The sequence below is a fragment of the Larus michahellis genome, chromosome 4 (genome assembly GCF_964199755.1).
Source record: "Larus michahellis chromosome 4, bLarMic1.1, whole genome shotgun sequence".
Lineage (NCBI taxonomy): Eukaryota > Metazoa > Chordata > Aves > Charadriiformes > Laridae > Larus > Larus michahellis.
Genome location: NC_133899.1, coordinates 78,626,214 through 78,644,289, shown reverse-complemented (window position 1 = coordinate 78,644,289; position 18,076 = coordinate 78,626,214). Strand labels below are relative to the sequence as shown.

The 18,076-nt window shown below is 38.0% G+C and overlaps 1 protein-coding gene across 7 annotated transcripts in view; it reads right to left on the bottom strand.

The window, feature by feature from the left end:
* The window catches only part of USH1C (USH1 protein network component harmonin), a 52,512-nt gene that overhangs the window by 1,593 nt on the left and 32,843 nt on the right, over positions 1 to 18,076 (bottom strand). For 5 of the 7 annotated variants that reach the window (XM_074585815.1, XM_074585813.1, XM_074585810.1 and 2 more), the window contains 5 exons: positions 4,384 to 4,425; positions 4,020 to 4,073; positions 3,774 to 3,873; positions 2,294 to 2,403; positions 1,539 to 1,594 (listed from right to left, as the gene is read on the bottom strand). In XM_074585815.1, coding sequence (XP_074441916.1) covers positions 1,539 to 1,594; positions 2,294 to 2,403; positions 3,774 to 3,873; positions 4,020 to 4,073; positions 4,384 to 4,425 — 362 coding nt within the window. Of the gene's footprint in view, positions 1 to 404; positions 626 to 1,538; positions 1,595 to 2,293; positions 2,404 to 3,773; positions 3,874 to 4,019; positions 4,074 to 4,383; positions 4,426 to 8,092; positions 8,156 to 12,372; positions 12,493 to 15,983; positions 16,233 to 18,076 lie in introns of those variants that run through there. The other 2 variants (XM_074585816.1, XM_074585817.1) reach the window with 2 other exon arrangements.

Sequence of the window (18,076 nt, the reverse complement as noted above, 5' to 3'; positions counted from 1 at the left end):
ACACAGTAAACTCAGTTTATGACACAAGGATAGTTTCAGGACAAACCCATTGTATAGTGACAAATTAACACAGGCAAGCTTCAGTGAAAACCAGTCATGAATACTTGTCTACAGGCACACTGTCATATAATACAAATGGAAACTTGTTCTTTGGACAAGCCTTAACAAGTAATTTGTAGTTACTTATGAATTCACAAAGCCACAGCAGTGGTCCACAGATAAGGAAAAAACCCCTACATTAATCCTACTTGTTTAGGCAGGGCCTATTTATTTTATAGTTTGTCAGATGATAAACCAATTCTGCAGAGGACCTCTAGGGGACATGATGAAGTAGAATCTAAATACTTGTATTTTAATAGGACAGGTATGGCAATAGCCCAAAGAACACTCCAGCATGCCAGGAACAAAAGCAAGCGTGGCATGCAACGCACAGGCAGGCACATGCTGAAAAAATAACGCAGCCTCACAATGGACAGTCATGTTAACCCAGGTCTGGCTATTCACCGTGAGGGAACACTGCAGTGGCTACAGCTGCAGGAGGTACCCTTGTCTGTACACGGGTGCACTGCCTTCAAAAACCTTTCTGTGTGTGTTGGGACTGACTGTTGATGAGGGAATAGTAGGGCTAAATATACAGGATATGAAAACAAAAATAACAGTGACAGTTATTTCCTTGCTTGTTAGTTTATGCACAGGTATTAAACACAATTTTACAGCAATCTGCAATTGGTCTTAGCCAGTAAAACTACACTGATTTACAGCAACTAATGCTCTAGTATTCTACACAGAACAAGAATCTGGGTTAACAGTGACTACAAAACTTTCCTCTGACATTTTACTTGGTAGGAAGGGTATCTTCAAATCTTTTCCTTCATTAAAGCTAGAAAACATTGGTCTTGCTTTTGAAACTGTCCAAAATAAAGCAAGTTGTATCAACTTGGTATCTCTATCACACTTTAAACCATGGATTCTTCTGTTTCACACCTATGCTGATTATTTTTAGCAAAAGGACCCTGTGACCATCACAAATTGCAGAGACACAGAAATTACTTAGCTCTTTTGAAAATTTTACACTTAGGTTGGCTTAGACAAGGAATCTAGACTGGACTCTAATTTAAAAAAAAAAACACATAGAACAGAATCAACTGTCTTCTTGTGATGAAGAATGCTTGTGGTCATTTGTTTCCCCCAGTTATGATCTACTGGACCACAGTAGATGATCCAGGCTAAAGTAAATAATTTCTAAAAAAAAAAAACCAAAAAAAAACTTCCTCCCAAATCCTCAAACTTTAAACCGAAAGCATGAGTGTGTAGTCACGTATGACCAATTCTGAGAATCACCATTTTGAAAAGTCTGGGAACCACTGCTGTAATGCATGATAGCTATGTATAACTATCAAATTAGCAACCACATGATGCAGAAGGTTACGAAGCCCACAAGAAATAAATACTCGAAATACATCTGATAAAAAAGCAAACTGTATAGACTGTTGTTACTAGCCTTTTAATCCCCAGAGAGAGAAAGCTCATGCACTTACACTTCATCATCATATTCCTTTGGAGGTGATGCCGCAATGACTAAGTCAATCCAATCCTGAAAAAGAAATGCATGGGCAAACATGTGATGCTAAATACTGCTTTTAGAGATGGTTAGTGGACCACCATGGAATATCAGATAGACAATCAGGAAGGCAATCTATTGCTGGCAAACCACAGGTAGCAGCAGAAAGATCTCTATAAAAAGACTTCTATAGGAAGATCATTTCAAGATTTATCTGTTTGATTTGTATCCTGAAATTAAAGAAAAATCTACTAGTCTTGCAAAAAATAATTATTCTAAGAACCATCCTGTATTTGGTCATCCTAGCAATTAATACAGTTCTTGCTGAGAAAACACTCACTGTAGCTGAAGTGCAGTGTACTTGTACATTAAGAAATCAAAGATAAGATAAACTATTATTGTAAAATTCCAATCAGCTTGCACGTCGTTTCCAATATCAAAGAGAGATTCTACAGATAAATGTACTACAAACACTCAGAATGTAATGTGTTTAAAAAAACAATCTTGACATGTGGCTCAATGCCATGAACTTTCACAGTAAATTACACGCATGATTTTCAGAGATGCCATATGCCAGTATCTTCTGCAGATTTCAGCTCACTTCGGTAGTACGCGGCATACCTCTTATTTTTGATGTTTGCAACTTTATTTGTGTTGATCTGACAATGTAATGAAAGAAAAGTATACCTCATATGAACGTTGCAGGTAGAATGAAGTATTCCAGGTACTTACCCCACCCATATTCCAAGCTTTTGCTAGAGTTGCCTGTGCTTCTGCCAGCTTGCTGTCAATTAATATCTTGCCATTTACAGCTAGTATTTCATCCCCTTTCACTATGCCTCCTGGTGAAAAGACCAATAGGGTATACATACATGTAAGCAAAAATTCTGTGAGTCTTTTCTTTCCCTTATTTATGAAGTACTGAATACAATGAAACGTGTCTTCACTAGGTGTGAAGGCTTACACTAAAACTTGACATAGACAAGAAAGTTTGCTACAGGCGAAAGACAAAGGAATTTTTAGGCATGGAAAAGCCACACTAATCTCTTACTGATCATGACCAGTAAGAAACTAGTTCAGTAAGATTTTCCATAGTAGCAGTTTGCCTGTCTGGGTAATCCACCTATACAGCTGACAAACTGGGGTTGATCATAGGCTGTTACTATTATGAAAGTGGCTGCATTACTTAAAGACCTGAAGGTGTAAGTGGCATTTGTCAAGGGTTTGCAGGACTGACATTCCTTTGCAAAAGTACGTGTAATGTTTAGTCCTTTGACTTGTTAATCTAGAATGAAGCAAAATCAGCCACCTGGGACTGGATTTGAAGAGGGGAAAACTCAGATGGTAAAAGGACCGCCTTAGTTACAAGACACCCTCACAACAGTGAAGAGTCAAAGAGAAACGGAGTACTTGAGAGATCAAGTGGCCGAGATGTTTTCACAGCAAGAGTGTCTTGAACTTCGGTGCAAGTTGGGATGAGGTCTGCAAACTCAACATAAGGAGATATTGTCCTGTCTGTCTACCTGGTCACCACCAGGGATCTCAAGGAAAGGATGAGAGATACTGGCCACTATGAGCAAAGCCTGGATGTGTTGGTATGCACATTCTTGTGCCTTCCAGAGAGCTGTTACCCAGAAGGCTCTGGCCTTCGGTGGGATTTTGGGCATAAAGCCAGGTGTTTTGTAAAACAAATTACTATTGAAAGTATCATTAAAACCAAAACTAAGCAGTGTAGTCTAGCCGTGGTCAGGTAATTGCTTTGCACATGGAAGTTCTACAGATGTCATTGCTTGGAAATTGTTACACAATGGAGACCATATTCTGCTTTCCTTAATTAACAGAATACACCACAGAATCAGGTGTTAGTTGTTTTTTTTTGTTTTGTTTTCCAGACTGGAAAAAGGGGAGTCCTTCTTAAGGGAACAGCTCTACATTTTTAGGCCATGCTATTGAAAATTCTGTAATGATGAAAATACAGCATCAGTGACCATTTCTTCTTAAACACTATTTATAAATTTTACATAATTATTAATTTGAGCAGCACCCTTCCAACCATGAGCCTCTCTGTGTGCTGCCCTTAGAGCTGAGGCAGAACTTCGCTGCCTTGGACAACCTAAGTGTGTCTGTCGGTACCAGGCATAGCTATGGAGTCAGCCAACAGCTCCCAGACAGCCCTTTTGCAGCAGCATTCAAATTCCCTATTGTTACTCACCATGTTTGTCTGCAGCACCACCCTCATAGATGGCAGACACGACTATCTTTCCAATTGGAGAATCAATTCCTCCCTCGACTGCAAGGTCTAATGATCCTTCCTATTAAAAAAAGAGTTCAGAAAAGGCTGTTAATTTTTGCCATCAACAGGAGCTTAATCTTTCCTTCTTCCCAGTAAATGGGACTGTACATGAAATGCTTACAGGAACCCTTTATATACCAATCAATCAAATAACATAGTATTTACCTTTTTAATTCGTAACAGCCGTACATCTTTTCCCACAATCTGCTCTGGTGTAAACTATGAAAAGATACAATGATTAGTCATTTCCACCTTGGAAACACAAAACATTTAGGCTGATTTATGTATTTTATGGGAGAAATGGGACTTCTCCCTCCTCCAATATAGTGTTAGAGGAAGATCAGAACACTAGATCATCTGTTCCTGTAAGAAAGGTTCTTTTCAACTTGTCTAGAAAAGACAAATACACAAGCTGCAGCAAACCAACAAGCAAGAATCTTACCCCCTTCCCAGCCCTCAAAATCAAGGGTGTGTTTTTTCCAGTGTGTTTCATATTAAACAATGAGACATATTTGAATTCTCTCCTTACCATTGAATACGGATCAAAATCTTCCAAATACTTCTGGAAGCCCTGAGAATAGAACAATACTTAATTATAAAAACATCAGGCTCATCCACACACTTAACACACAAACGCCACTTTATGTATTAATGAGAGAATATATAATTCTGTAAGCTATGAAAAGAGAGTAAATGGAGAAAAGCACTGAAAGGCAGCAAATAGTCCATCCTGACAGTCAGAAGACATTCCAAAACCTTAAGATAGATCAGCAGATTGAGTTGGTCATACTATGGAGCAGTTCTGAGGAATAGTTTTGCACTCTGTCAGGTACGCAGTTCCTCTCTACACCTGACAGAGCAGAAACAAATCTGGAAAGCATCACGGGCAGGTATGTTCTGCCACACTCTTCTGAGCAACGATTCTTGGGAATATCACCATGTTGGGCACTATCTAACACAGGCAGAAGTCACAGGCTCCAATCTGCCTGTCAGAAACACTGCTCCACGGTGTCTGGGTTGTAGGACCCTCTTTCAGCCCCTTTCTCTCCTCCTTTCCATGGGATTTCAGGGAGATGGCTCCATACCACAAGCAAACAGAGGGCAACAACCCTTTTTGTTTCCATATGGTCCTGTGGAGGCCTAAAAAGTTTTGGCAGAGTGTATATGAAAAGAGAAGATAATACTGCAGTTCGGTAGAGCAAGATTTAAGCTTTGAGAGGACCCACACCTTCTTAAACTTTCAAAACCCAGTACAGAACTCTTGTCAGATGAACACTGCAGGGAAAAAGCAGGAGTTACCTCTTCCACAAAGATGAGAATTCCTGAGTCAGCGGTCAGGAATCAATGGTGTTTGGGTGGTGGTTTCTTGAGGAGGATTAGTAGTTACTATGTGAAACTGTATGGGCAATGCTGGAGATTTATAAAAAACTCTGCGCTTATTCTGCGTATTAAGTAAAGACTTCATGACTTAACAGAAATCTTTATTAAGGCACCTGAATGCTGTATCACTCTCCTGGCTTCAAGCTGCAACAGCGTGGGGATATGGGAACAGCGCAGAACCATACAGCCCTTTGCTGACACAGCATGCAAGCCAATATCTGACACAGACCTGCAGTTCAGTGTGTAATCAAGCTTGATATATTCGTTATTGCCCTCTTTTCTACTGGATACATCTGATGACAAAGTTGATTCCACTCAGACTCAGCTGAGACTTTTTCCGCTTGTAAATCAAACACACTTGCTTAAGATTCCTCTGGTATCTTTAAGGACTGGCTGTTAAATGACAAAGTTGCAGCAGAAAACATAAATACCTCCTCCAGTTATCATTCCTCTCAATTGCCTAATTTTGACATGACTCTGAATGATCCCCTGGGGTCAGATCTCATCCTTACCACCACTGCCTCTGACAAAGTCAGTGAGCACTACCACACAGCTCTGTGTTCGCAGACCCTCAAATGTACAACAGCACTGCCCATGTGTCTAACCACGCTTACACAGACCATGCGACAGTGGTGCTGACTCCTGCATGGACCAGCAGCGATTACACACGAGCATACTGAATCATAGAGCGTGAACCCCAGCTTTCCTGCAGGCTGCCTCTCTCTCCACCTTTTCCCTGAGATCAAAAGACCAACTTCAGCAAATCATGTCCTCGTTCTGTGTTTCTTCTGAGGCAGAAGAAACATTTGCAAGGGTTGAAGCGTGACTTTGTCTGCCCAGACTCCAGACAGCTAAATCTTCAGGGCACAACTACAGAACTTTTGCTTACTCTCACAATTGGGTTTTTTTCCATAGAGAAATACGTATTAAAAGCACTTTTTTGGGGAATAGGAACATGAGACACCTTATTTAGCATTTAAATTAGTATGGGCTGCATTACATTTGTTAACTGCTAACTTTGAGTAACTAAATACATGGGAATTTGGTCACAGACTTCAGTGAGGGTAGAATTTCATTCTGGGGAAAAATCCCAATCATTCATTCATTTACAATGTATATTAATATTATTAATAGTTTTACTAAAATTGTTAGAGGAACATTTCACAATAACAGCTACCTAAAGAACTAATAGTTTGAATAAGTGAATCTGGAATCATGGCTGAAGCAGACATCTATGGTCTTGGAGCAAGCAAATTAGAAGAAAGAACTCTGATCTCAGCCAAGTCACTAATTCATTATGTAATCTAAAGGAAGTCATTGAACTCTTTGTCCCAGGTCGCCCTCATGAAAAACAGATGTTGCCCTTGAAGAAAGTTTTTTCCTGGGAAAATTTTTAAACAGGAAAAAAACCCCTGAACCCCACAACAAAAAACCTGAAAGCAAAGAAGTGATATAATCTGGATGCAATAATGTACAAATACAGCTATGATACAATGAAGACATCTACTGAACTGTAATAAATCTTCCCAGAAAAGGGTATCAAAAATTTGGAGAGCAGAGAGCACACTCCATATCCAAGCTGGGACTAATGAACCAAGCAAAACCAAGTGGAAACCATGGTGCTAAGCCTACCCTCCCACTACTCAGGACATCTTGGGCAAAAGACTTAAGAGCATTCTGATCCTTTCGTGACTTACAATAACATTCATAGCACTGAAGATAAGTAGAATCTGGAACATTAAAATGACTGCACTGAAACAACTCTGTCTGGACTTCTGGATGAAAGGTAAAGTTACTACTTAAAAAAAGAAAAAAAATCCAACCCCAAAACACAAGAACCTAAGCCAATGGTACTGCTCACTGAAGTTTCTAGCATCAATAGAAATTGAGACCTGATTGAAATAAACAAAAACGAACTGAAAGAGAAACCCGTGCCCAGGTATAACACAATTTTCCAAAAAACACATTTACTGAGAACACAACTGTTATATACACAGAACATACTAACAATCACAAAGTTAGATTTATCTCAGTCAAATACAGTTTTTCCTTCTAGATCTAGATTGGAGCTGATCAAAAGAAAAAAATCATTACTAATCTCAATGGTTTACCACTCAAAAGCTGACACTGTGAGCTCACAACTGTGCAACAACATTTTCATATAACATGGCAATGTGTCTAACTTAGCTTGCACTGATAAAACTGTTTTACACAGAAACTGGCACATTTAACAGCAGCAGAGAAGTTAAGCACGAAGTTCACTTCTTCAAGGGATCTATTGAACCACCAGTCAGTCAAAGAGGAAGAGATGAAAACTTCATTACTATGAGAGAGGAAGGCAATATAAATAGTAATATGGCAGAAAAATCCTACACAATACAGAACAGCTATATGAATATAGTGGTGCTTTCCACCACCAGTTCCTCTGATTTCCTGCCAATAAATGTGTTATGATAATAGCTCATTTGTTAAACTAAGAACTAATATTTTCTTACTGAACACATTGCAACTGGAGACTAAAATAAACATGGAAACCTTAAGAATATATATATAAAAAAATTTGCCAGCATCAGATCAGTTACCAGTGTTCAACTACCTTAAAGATTGCACTAACCATATAAGTAGTCACAGACGGTTCAACCTGAAGGATTTACTATCCTCTCATTCTTTGTTTGTCTAGACTAGCAGGAGACACAGGCACACACTGAAAGTTTACAAAGACCAGCAGTTTTCATGCATTAGGGCTGTCTTTATCGTCTGTTTTAGAAACTGAGCAACAGGATTAGAAAGAAAAGTTTTAAATCTACAATCAGTCAAAACAAGCAGTACCACACAAAACATGGAAAATGTTATTTTACTTGTTTTTTGTTAGATCTAAATGATGAATTGTAAACCACCATCCTTTTAAACATCTCTTGTGGCTGCAAAAGAAAGAAAATTGCCAAACCAGGTATTAACTTTTTGCTGTAAATAAGTATCACGTCCTCACAAAGAATCTCACTGCTTTTTTTGTTCTTCTAGGAACTGAATTACACTTGCACTTAACTAGTGCTTGTTCCCTACACCATTTCAAAATAAGAGAAACACACAGTGAAATAGTACTAAATACAAAGAGGAAAGAATTCTAGAGAAACTACATAAATAATGCACATTTCCATCCCACAAGATTTCTTAAAATATATTCCATGACTCTTATTATCCTTAATTTCTCCAGAACAGTGTTAGGGTGTCTGCTCCATGATTTTTGAAAAAATAAATGAAAACAACAACAACAAAAAATTGACAAAATGCTAGACAAGTCATTTCCAGAATATTGAAAAGTCATGATGAATATATGTTACACATATAAGATTTGATCTCCTAGCAGGGAATATTCTATGCTGAAAAGTGAATTCCATTATTAAATTCCTCACGAAGTTGATAAACTGAAAGAAAAGATACGTGTTATTTGGGCTCATCCTGAAAGAAACAATTATTTAAATGCCAACTATTAGTACAGGTTCATTCTATACGAAGAAAAATTCCGCCTGAATGTAACTGACTTATTTCTGAGTCATCTTCCTTCAGTTTGGATACCTACAAGTAATTTCATAATATTGACTAATCGCTGCTGGATTTTATGTTATTGTGTTGGGCTTCAATGATTTTAATCCCATATTGATTCTGGTTTTACTTCCAGTGCATTAATAAAATGGTAAACTGTAGTTTGGAATAACTTAAAATACAGAACCTTTTCTTATGTTACAAGAATTTTCACAATAGGTTAAAAATAAATAAATATACAAAAAAGTCCTCACACCTCTCTAGCCTCCTCTCAAAACCCCGCATCAAATTGGGTAACGTATTTCAGTCTTCAGAAGCCACAGCAACTTTGTACAGACTAAAGTATGGTATTTAAATTTCCAAACTCAATTTGCTTTAAAACACATGACTATATATCAGTTTCACTACTGATTCTATCAGTGTCCTATAGTCATACCATTACTTGGAAAAACGTATTTATTCCTGAATTAATGAAAGCTTTGTGGTCTGCATTTAATTAATACAGAGACTGAGGTTTTGTCTTGAAGAACTTCTGGGCAAGTCTGGCAAGATTTTCCACAAAACTCTTCAGCCCCTCTCTAGCTACTTAGATAAAAAAAAAATTATTTCTGTTCCAACGCAGATGATTTTGGTATAGCTATGGCCAATAATAACTGAAATTTCCAATCATCGCACATCTTACCACACAGTACCTAAGCACCTGTCTGAGGTCCCTTGACTGCAGTCCTGCAGAACCAGGTTTCAAATCTTGCAAATTACAGGAAAGCTTAAATATTCATTCTTCCTTTCAGAAATGCTGCATCCAACAAAGAAGTGAGGGAGGAAAAATCTTTAGTAGCAGCAAGTGCACCAAATCTTCTAACTCATACAACAGCTTGTTTGCAATAGTTGGGAGAGACTAATGTTCACATTGCTTTTGATTCTCTGAAAAGCCCACCGCTAAATCATAATAATCCTCTGAGCCAAAATTTAATTAGCTTTGCCACAAGCGTATTCCAGTTCACTCTAGTACAGCAGAGACAAACAGTTCACACTCATTTTGTCCCAGAGCAGCCCTGGGCATTCAAGGCCACACTCAAGGTTTAATCCTCAGCCATCATTTCCCTCTATAAGTGAGAACAATTTCATTTTAATGAACTGTTAAAAGACCGGGGAATTCTGACCTGAATTCAGTTAATATGAAGACTTAAGTGACAATAGAAACTTCACCGTTCCTATCTGGCCCAACTGCCTTCCATAAAACAGGAGTATTTTACCCATTCTTGCATTTTTATTTTATTCTTAGGTTCATGCTTTTTACCTTCTTTACTAGTGAATTGCTTGAGTATAGGCTCACTTGATTAGCTGTTTGCATCAAGTAAATCCATCAACACCAGCTTCTAGAGTTTGGTGCTCAGGACAACAAAATTCAGATAAAAACACGGTAAAAGGAGTTATGTGCATTATGTCATATTAAAGATGTAAAGACTGGAGATCCATAAGTTTTCTGAAATCTAGCGAGATAAGAAATAGGGTAGCAAAAGGTACGTTGCCTTGGTGATACTTCCCTTCGCTAAGAGAAGCTGAACTGGTCCTGTATCTGAACCAGTGACTTAAAAAAGGACTCCTCATCCCCTCCTCAAACAAACAAAAATCATTCCTTCCACATGAAAAAAAAATTATAATTCTTACACGTTTCTGGAGACAGGCTGGTACTTCCTTGCCTGTTTTGCCATACACTGGCCTTTTCATTTTTTAACTAATGGAAGTAGCCTCCCTCTTTACTTCGGTATCCATGAAGGTCTTACTCTACATCCTACTGTGACTTCATTGCAGCCAGGATGAATATTCTTTACTGCATTTAGTCATAAAAGGAATTAAGAGGTAACACGTCTACAAAAACAATTTACAGGCTGATGTTTCTCTCAAAGTCCTATCAGAATATTGCTCCCACTGAAATTGTGATCTTCCAACTAATATGAGACAGTTTGGGAATGAGACGACTGACAACTGAAACATTTTAGCAAACTTCTGATTTGGAAAACGTGCGTGCATGCATAACAAATCATAAGAAATTCCCCTTCAGAGGTGGATCTTATTGCCAATTTCTCAAACTAATTGTAAGCAGCCGGTAACAAACAACACAAGCAACATTTTCAATTTGTACCACGGATGTCTGATCACACATAAGGGTATTATCAATTTTGCAAACTAGTTTATATTTGCACAGCAGGCATTTATTTTCAAGAGCTAAATTATATTAACTGCAGATTATAGTTTATCTCTGTTCATTCCTCCCCTAAGGAATTTCAAATTGCTTAGAGATGCCGAATTACTGAGCACAATCAAAATGAAAGCTCCAAAGCTCCAGTGTATACAACTGAAGGAAATACCTACACAATATCTACAGGGATTTGAATTTATTTTTAGTTCGTGTACCTGCCTTCTCTTGAACAACATATAAAACCTGCTTTCATTTATCATTTCAATACATTTATAATATAGAAGTTTCAAGACAACTACGTCTGTGGGAAAACTGGTTATTATGTACCACTAAAATTTGTTCAAATTGAAACCGGGAAAATAAAGGAACAAGAGTATCTAAATTATTAAAGCAGAAAATGACAAAAAAATACTCCATCCCACTTTAATGAAAGACAGCTAGGAATATTGTGCCTCTCATTTATTGTCAGATATAGCATAAGCTTGAAATTAAATAAATGAAAGGCAAATGTGATGTATTTTCCGTCACTTAGAAAGCTCACATGTTGCAATACACTGTCTTGCTCATATAAATGTACACACATCCAGACACACGTATATAATAGACATACAACTTTAATTGTAACGGCATAAGTCACGATGACCCTTGAGAACAAATACTACTAATTGGTCTGTCAGCTTTCTTAGATGAATTTTCAGGGCTGCCATTTGGGAGTTATAACTTCTCAGAGCAGTGTTTCTCTCCCCACCCCACCTCCCTCAATAAGCCTTGTCCCACCTTCCTTTATATACCACAATTCCCAAAGATGCTACATGGTTGGTCCTAAAATATTTAGCCTAAGTGTTTTTTTCTTCATTTACATTTGAAACAGAAATGGAAAAGAAATAAGAAAAAGATTGTGAGACAACTTTGCAGTAGCACTGCATGACCGGTATACCGAAATCTAAGATATAACAATGAACTTTTTTCTCTGGAAACGAAATGATGAGTTATATATCTACATTTCAAGTATGTTCATGATTATTTACAAAGGAAAAATACAGTGTAATTAGTTTTTACTATTTCATTTCTGGCAAAGGACTTCAGAATTTATGAAAATACAAACCAGCATATGAATAAATGAAAAATAAGATCTACAGGGTCTAAGGCTCTACACTGCTCTGTAATTATGCACCCCAGTACAAAAAACGTCACTAAGAGTGACTTTTAGATCATTAAAAAAAAAAAAAAAGGAAAAATACCCTTCTTTTGTACTTACCATTAGCGATCACTTGAAAATCTGTATAAGTTTTAGTTAGCAGAAAACAAGACATGCATTGATTCTTTGAGGACAAGTCAACAACAAATCCCACAGTACTGTAGCACTTGGAAAAATAACATTAAAAGGCTTACCAGAGCCTCTGATTTGATTGTTGGCCTGACCATAAAGTTTGGGTCAGGATGCAGCATGACTGGTTTAGAGACTATTGGTACACCTGGATGTCGTTGGGTAGGTGGACTTGGAGCAAGTTGCTATGGGGTTAATTTAAGAAAATTAAAATTCACAATGTAATTTCTACAAATCCATCATTTCACCAACATACCTCAATACAAGTAGTTTATGGTACTGAATTTAATGTCACTAATACAACAAAAGGCTTACAGAATTATTTTAAGACTTACAAAGTTCACAAGCCAAAACATAATTTCTCTTGCATCCAAAGAGTAGCTTTCCCCCCTAAACTACGACTTCTCCAGCAAGATTATGGAAAAATCTCATCGCTGCTTTTGGCATTTATCCCATAAAGCCAATGAACTGAATGAGAAACTACAGGAAAAAAATAAAAGCTAAAGTTGAGTGTAAGAACATAGTGAACCTAAAATGAGATTTTAACCAATCTATATCTAAATAGATCTTTTAAGTGAAATTCACCAGGACTGCAATGATCAGCTTTCTGTAAAGAATTTCAAGGTAACATATCCTGACTTAAGAGCAAGAATTAGTTACGTTAATTATCTACCCTTGACTCCACAAAGTACAGATACCCAGAGGCATCCGAGACCTAATCATCCAGCACGTACTAACCCGATTGTACACTTCTTACTCAGTTAAAACTCCCACTGACGTCAAGCATAGTTTTATTCAAGAAAAGAGTTCAAAACTGAGCCCTGTGGGTTTAGTTTTTGACTTAACCCCAGCAACTCTCAGCACACTTTCGTCAATGTTTCTCATAGGAAATGTGATGTATTCCAGATATCATTGATATAGTACACGCTGTATCCTCTGAAATTATTTGAATTGCTTCCAGCAAGTTGGTTAAGCCACTTTTTTTTTTTTTTTAAGTAAGGGAATTTTGGGGTGTTTTTTGTTTGGCTTTCCCCCCCCACCCCTCCTCTTTTAAATAATTTAAGAAAGAAGAAGTTTTGGAACCAGATCTTTGAAAGCCCCCGTGGATATCTCTCAACTAATGTTGTTCCACACTGTAAAACGTATCATATCGTTAAGCTTTCTGATCTTAGAAGAATCACTAGGTTCACAGCTATCATCTTGTGAAGCTTCACTGGAACTGGATGATTTCACCTGGAGTTGCACAATTTAGAGACAGACTTTTCTAGAATACCTCAGAATGGGAAAACCTGACATCCAGCCATCCTGAATCAAAATCAGTGCAAAGAACTACCAAACAAACGTTGGTTCTTCTGAGAAGAAAGCTTGCTTCTTAGCACCCATTATGTTTAAAATATAGTTTGGTCCTGTCTCCTTTTGTCTGTCTTGACAGAAGAACAAAGTATATGCTTCATGACAAACAGAACATGCCAACTTGGGCTGTACGTTGATGAAGTGTTAAAATATGAAGTCCTCAGACCGCTGGGAGTCACTTCCACTACCTGGTATTAGGTAACAGAGCAATGGATCCACACACATGAATGCAAGCACTGAATTTTAAATAAATTAGCCATGCAGAGTCAAACCCTCGACATTTCCTTGACATTAGCATTACATAGGAAGTTCATAAAACTACAGTCACTATTAACAGTACATGACATACCAACGGATTGCTTGACACAGAAGGTACTTTGCCGACGTGGGAGGTGTTTCTTACAACCTAAACAGTAACAGACTTAGTACCAGGTTCATATAAAGTATATAGCTAATAATAATTTTGAGAAACAGATCAATTTATATCAGATATCTTAATAGTTAGTTGTCAAGAATGTATCTGACAGGATTTCATTCCTTTTGTCAGGTATTTGTTCGAGCTGAATTTGAAATTAAACAATGTGGTGAAAAAAACTCCTTAGCAACATAGAGAAGATTTACCAGTTTCAGTAATATTAGAAAAGCACACTTATGGGACAACAACGGTTGTCTTATTTTCAGCTTTGGCAGGCATAAACACAAGATCTTTAATTGGTGAAGTCAAATAAAGTGCACTGCTTCTGCTTATCTATGGTGTTAAAAAATGACTTCATAAAAACCAGCAAGGATAAATTGTCCAGCTTCTGATTTTTCTTCCATTTGTAAAACCACATCAGGAATACAGGGTTATCTAGTTATAAATGAAGAAGCTTTGTCTCAGTATTAATACTTTTCTAAGAGATTAGTTATTTCCTCATATACACTAGTTATATTCAGTGAAAACTGGCTTATCATTTTTGAAGGCTAGGTTATTTTTTTTGTTGTTGTTACCTGATATATTTTTCTTTAATTATTGACCTCTTCTTTAACATATCTAGCAGTGAAAAACTGCCAGAAACATATATTGGAATATATGGGTTTAGGGTCAGATCCTGTATGGCAGTTCTTATGTTACTTCTTTTATCTGAATATTTTCTGTTAGCGTTAGGAGAATGTATTTCTCCTCTGAACTAGTATTTTGTACACTTGTGTCATTTCACACCATTTTTATTTTGCAAACAACTTGGGAAATCTGTCATCTATAAGAACATCTGACACATCCATTTCAGTGGATCTAGCATATTCCTGGCACTTTGAACATATAAACCATATAGATTAAGCACTATTGGATGTCTATTTAAGTTTAGAAAAGATTCATAGTTCAGATTAGGGCAATTATTCACATAATCTGCCAGTTTCCCCTGAGAAGTGATTAATTTGCATATCCTTCCCCACTGTAACCAGAATCATGCAAACGCAAAGCCTAGGATTTCCAAGTAAACATGCAAAAAAAAGAAAGCCAACAATGCAGTCAGTCAATCCATGCAGAAAACTGTGTAGGAAAGAAGTGACCATATGGGATCCCCCTAGAATCTTTTGCTACAAAAATGAGTACATGAATCCCACTACAGTGCTTAGCAAAGGGAATTAAGATGAAACAGCTGCCATTTCTCTCCTAAAGTAAGATCTGGCACAAGATTTCTTATATTTGATCCTCTTTTGGGCTGGGATTGTAATAAAGAGAAAGTCACAATTTTTCTCAAAGAAATCCCTAATTCCTGTGTGTGCAAAAAAAAAGTTAAACCTGATTACCAGCTCTTGTTCATTTGGAAGTATTTTAATGGTAATTTATACAGCATTGATGTTATAAAGTTTGAGCTTCTGATTTTAAGATAATTTTCTTTGTTCACTTTTCTTGCCTAACAAAGCATGTTTAAAACACTTTCAACAAGTCATTTTCACTACACGGATATTTTTCTCAAATTTAACTATGAGTTAAATCTGCTGCATGCCATTGCTTTTTTTTTTTTTTTTAAACACTCAAGTCCAAATTGTCTTTTTAACTGATACATTCTGCCCAAGATAACTGCATGTGGTAGGATTACAATGTGCTTAGGGAAGAGAGAGCAAAACCCTCTGAACTTAAATTTGAAAAAATCAAAATAAAGCTATCTCTGGACTGCATTCACTACTATGAAACAACGAAACCACTTCATTTCTTCTTTTAACACCACATATGGCAGATGGGTAGATCCAATGAATAAAGTGGGCGACTGGAGCAGGGGAGGAAGGCCAGGCAGGGGAATGGTAAAGGCACATGCATCCAAACAGATCATGAGGTCACCTGGGAAGCTGGTGTTACTGCCAGGGCTGGACCTCTTGAAAGCGGAACATTTGATGTAGGGAGTGGATAAGCTGATGGTCCTGGAGTAACAATGGGTGGTGGTGGCGGAGGTGGTGCCACACGTTGTTTAGGCTTGTCAACTTCGTCTAAGTTTATATCATCAAGATCTGTGGTATGAAGCTGCAGGCCACCAGCAAAACGCCGCATTGATGTGGCAGAAGGAGAAGCAGAAGGACGTCCACTTGTCAACTATGTGCAACAGAACAGAAATCTGCCTTAACAGTGCATCTGCCTGCAACAGCTCTGAAGAAATTAATGGCAAATCCTAGAACATCACTCAGCCTACCTGCTCCTGCACAGGAAGCGCTTGGCTTCTCCCACACAGAATATACATAAACCTTTTCCTCAGTAAGGCCTTTTTAAAAGCACTCCTTGGGATTCCAGTTTAGAAAGAAGAGAACTGGAGTGCTGTGACAGTAGCCCTGGCTGTTGGGGCATGGGGGATTACACACAAAAAAACCCCAAAACCCCAAACAAAAAACCTCACCCAAAACACCCAACTGCGTGAAGTCTTCAGACGGTAAAATCACAGGACAAATCACAGATAATGCAACTCTTGACACTCTATCTCTTACGAAGAGAAAGCAAGAACTGCTCCTTGCAAAGGTGATTATATAAAAGGAAAGTAATGGAAGATGGGCCCTGAAATTCCATGTTATTAAAAAAGGGAAGGGGCTAAAGTCTGGTGTAAACATAACCAGATGTTAACACAAGTGGGGAAAGTAAGCTTAAGCAGCCATCAAAACAAGAAGTTTAGGGTGCTATGAAATTAAGATCCTCTGGAGGTTCTGTTAATCAACACCAGATGCATCCAGAGTTTGAATATCATTAACAGCTCACCCAAAAAATAAGGCTGTGTGTATGAAGAAGGTTTCTACATATGCTGTTAAGAGTTGCTAACACTTCTTTCAACACTCAAACTGAAGTACTTAAGAAAGACACAGTTGAGGAAACACTGTAGAGATGAGCTGTCCTACAGTCTAATATGACAATACTTCCCTCAAGTGGGTACCTCTGATGACATTCTTTGGGATCTCCTTATCTGCCATACTCACCCCTTGGTACTAAAAAAAAATAGCTATTTCTTTAGCAGAGGACAAGAGATCATGACTGCTCTTGTACCCAAGTAGCAGTTCAAGCCTGTAGTACTTAATATCGTTCAGCTGCCTTTATCCCTCAGAAGTGTTCTGGTTTTGTGTTTTACAGGAGTCTAGCTGCTTGGGCAGTTTTGTAGAAATGTAATAGAATATTTATACATAATGTAATAGAAGAATTGATGGAGCAAATACAACACAGGGTGCTTGTCTTAAATCACGGTAGAGCTCTGGAAATACAAAAGTGATTTTAATCTGTAATTTTCCCTCTTACTTTACAAAGTAAGGGGGACAAAGATCTAGCAGAACACAGGCAGCCAAATTTAGGTAGTGAAAGAAACTCAACATAATCATTCCACTGTCCTAGAGATCTGCACTGAAGAGCCAACATGGATCTCAGCCTGAGGCCAGGAAGAACAGAAGACCAGCTGCTTTTTTCAGAGCTGCTCCACATTGACCTGAAGGAAATTCATGCGAGTGTTCCCCAAGGGTCCCTTTTGTGGTTGCAATTTCTCTGGGATCCCAGGGGAGTTCAGCAGATTGCAGTGTTCCTCTTGAAAGCAGCTGTGCTTGGAAGAGAGCCAGAGCAGCAGGATGGTGGGAAAGCCTCACTGCACATCTAGAACCATCAGGCTCTAAGGCACAATCGCTATCTGCAACTCCCTTCATTAAAGGGGACTATTTAAAACACAAAACTGAACCCTATTCTTTGGGAGTTTCTTATCTTTTGGTCATTTTCTTAACCCATACCTTTATCTCATGCAATACAAGGAATCATCCAAGAGCTCATCATCAATCAAAACATTGCACCTATTTTTAAAAAGGGTAGAAAGGAAGACCCTGGGAACTACCGCCCTGTCAGCCTCACCTCTGTGCCTGGGAAGATCATGGAAAAGATCCTCCTAGAAGCTATGCTAAGGCACACGGAAGACAGGGAGG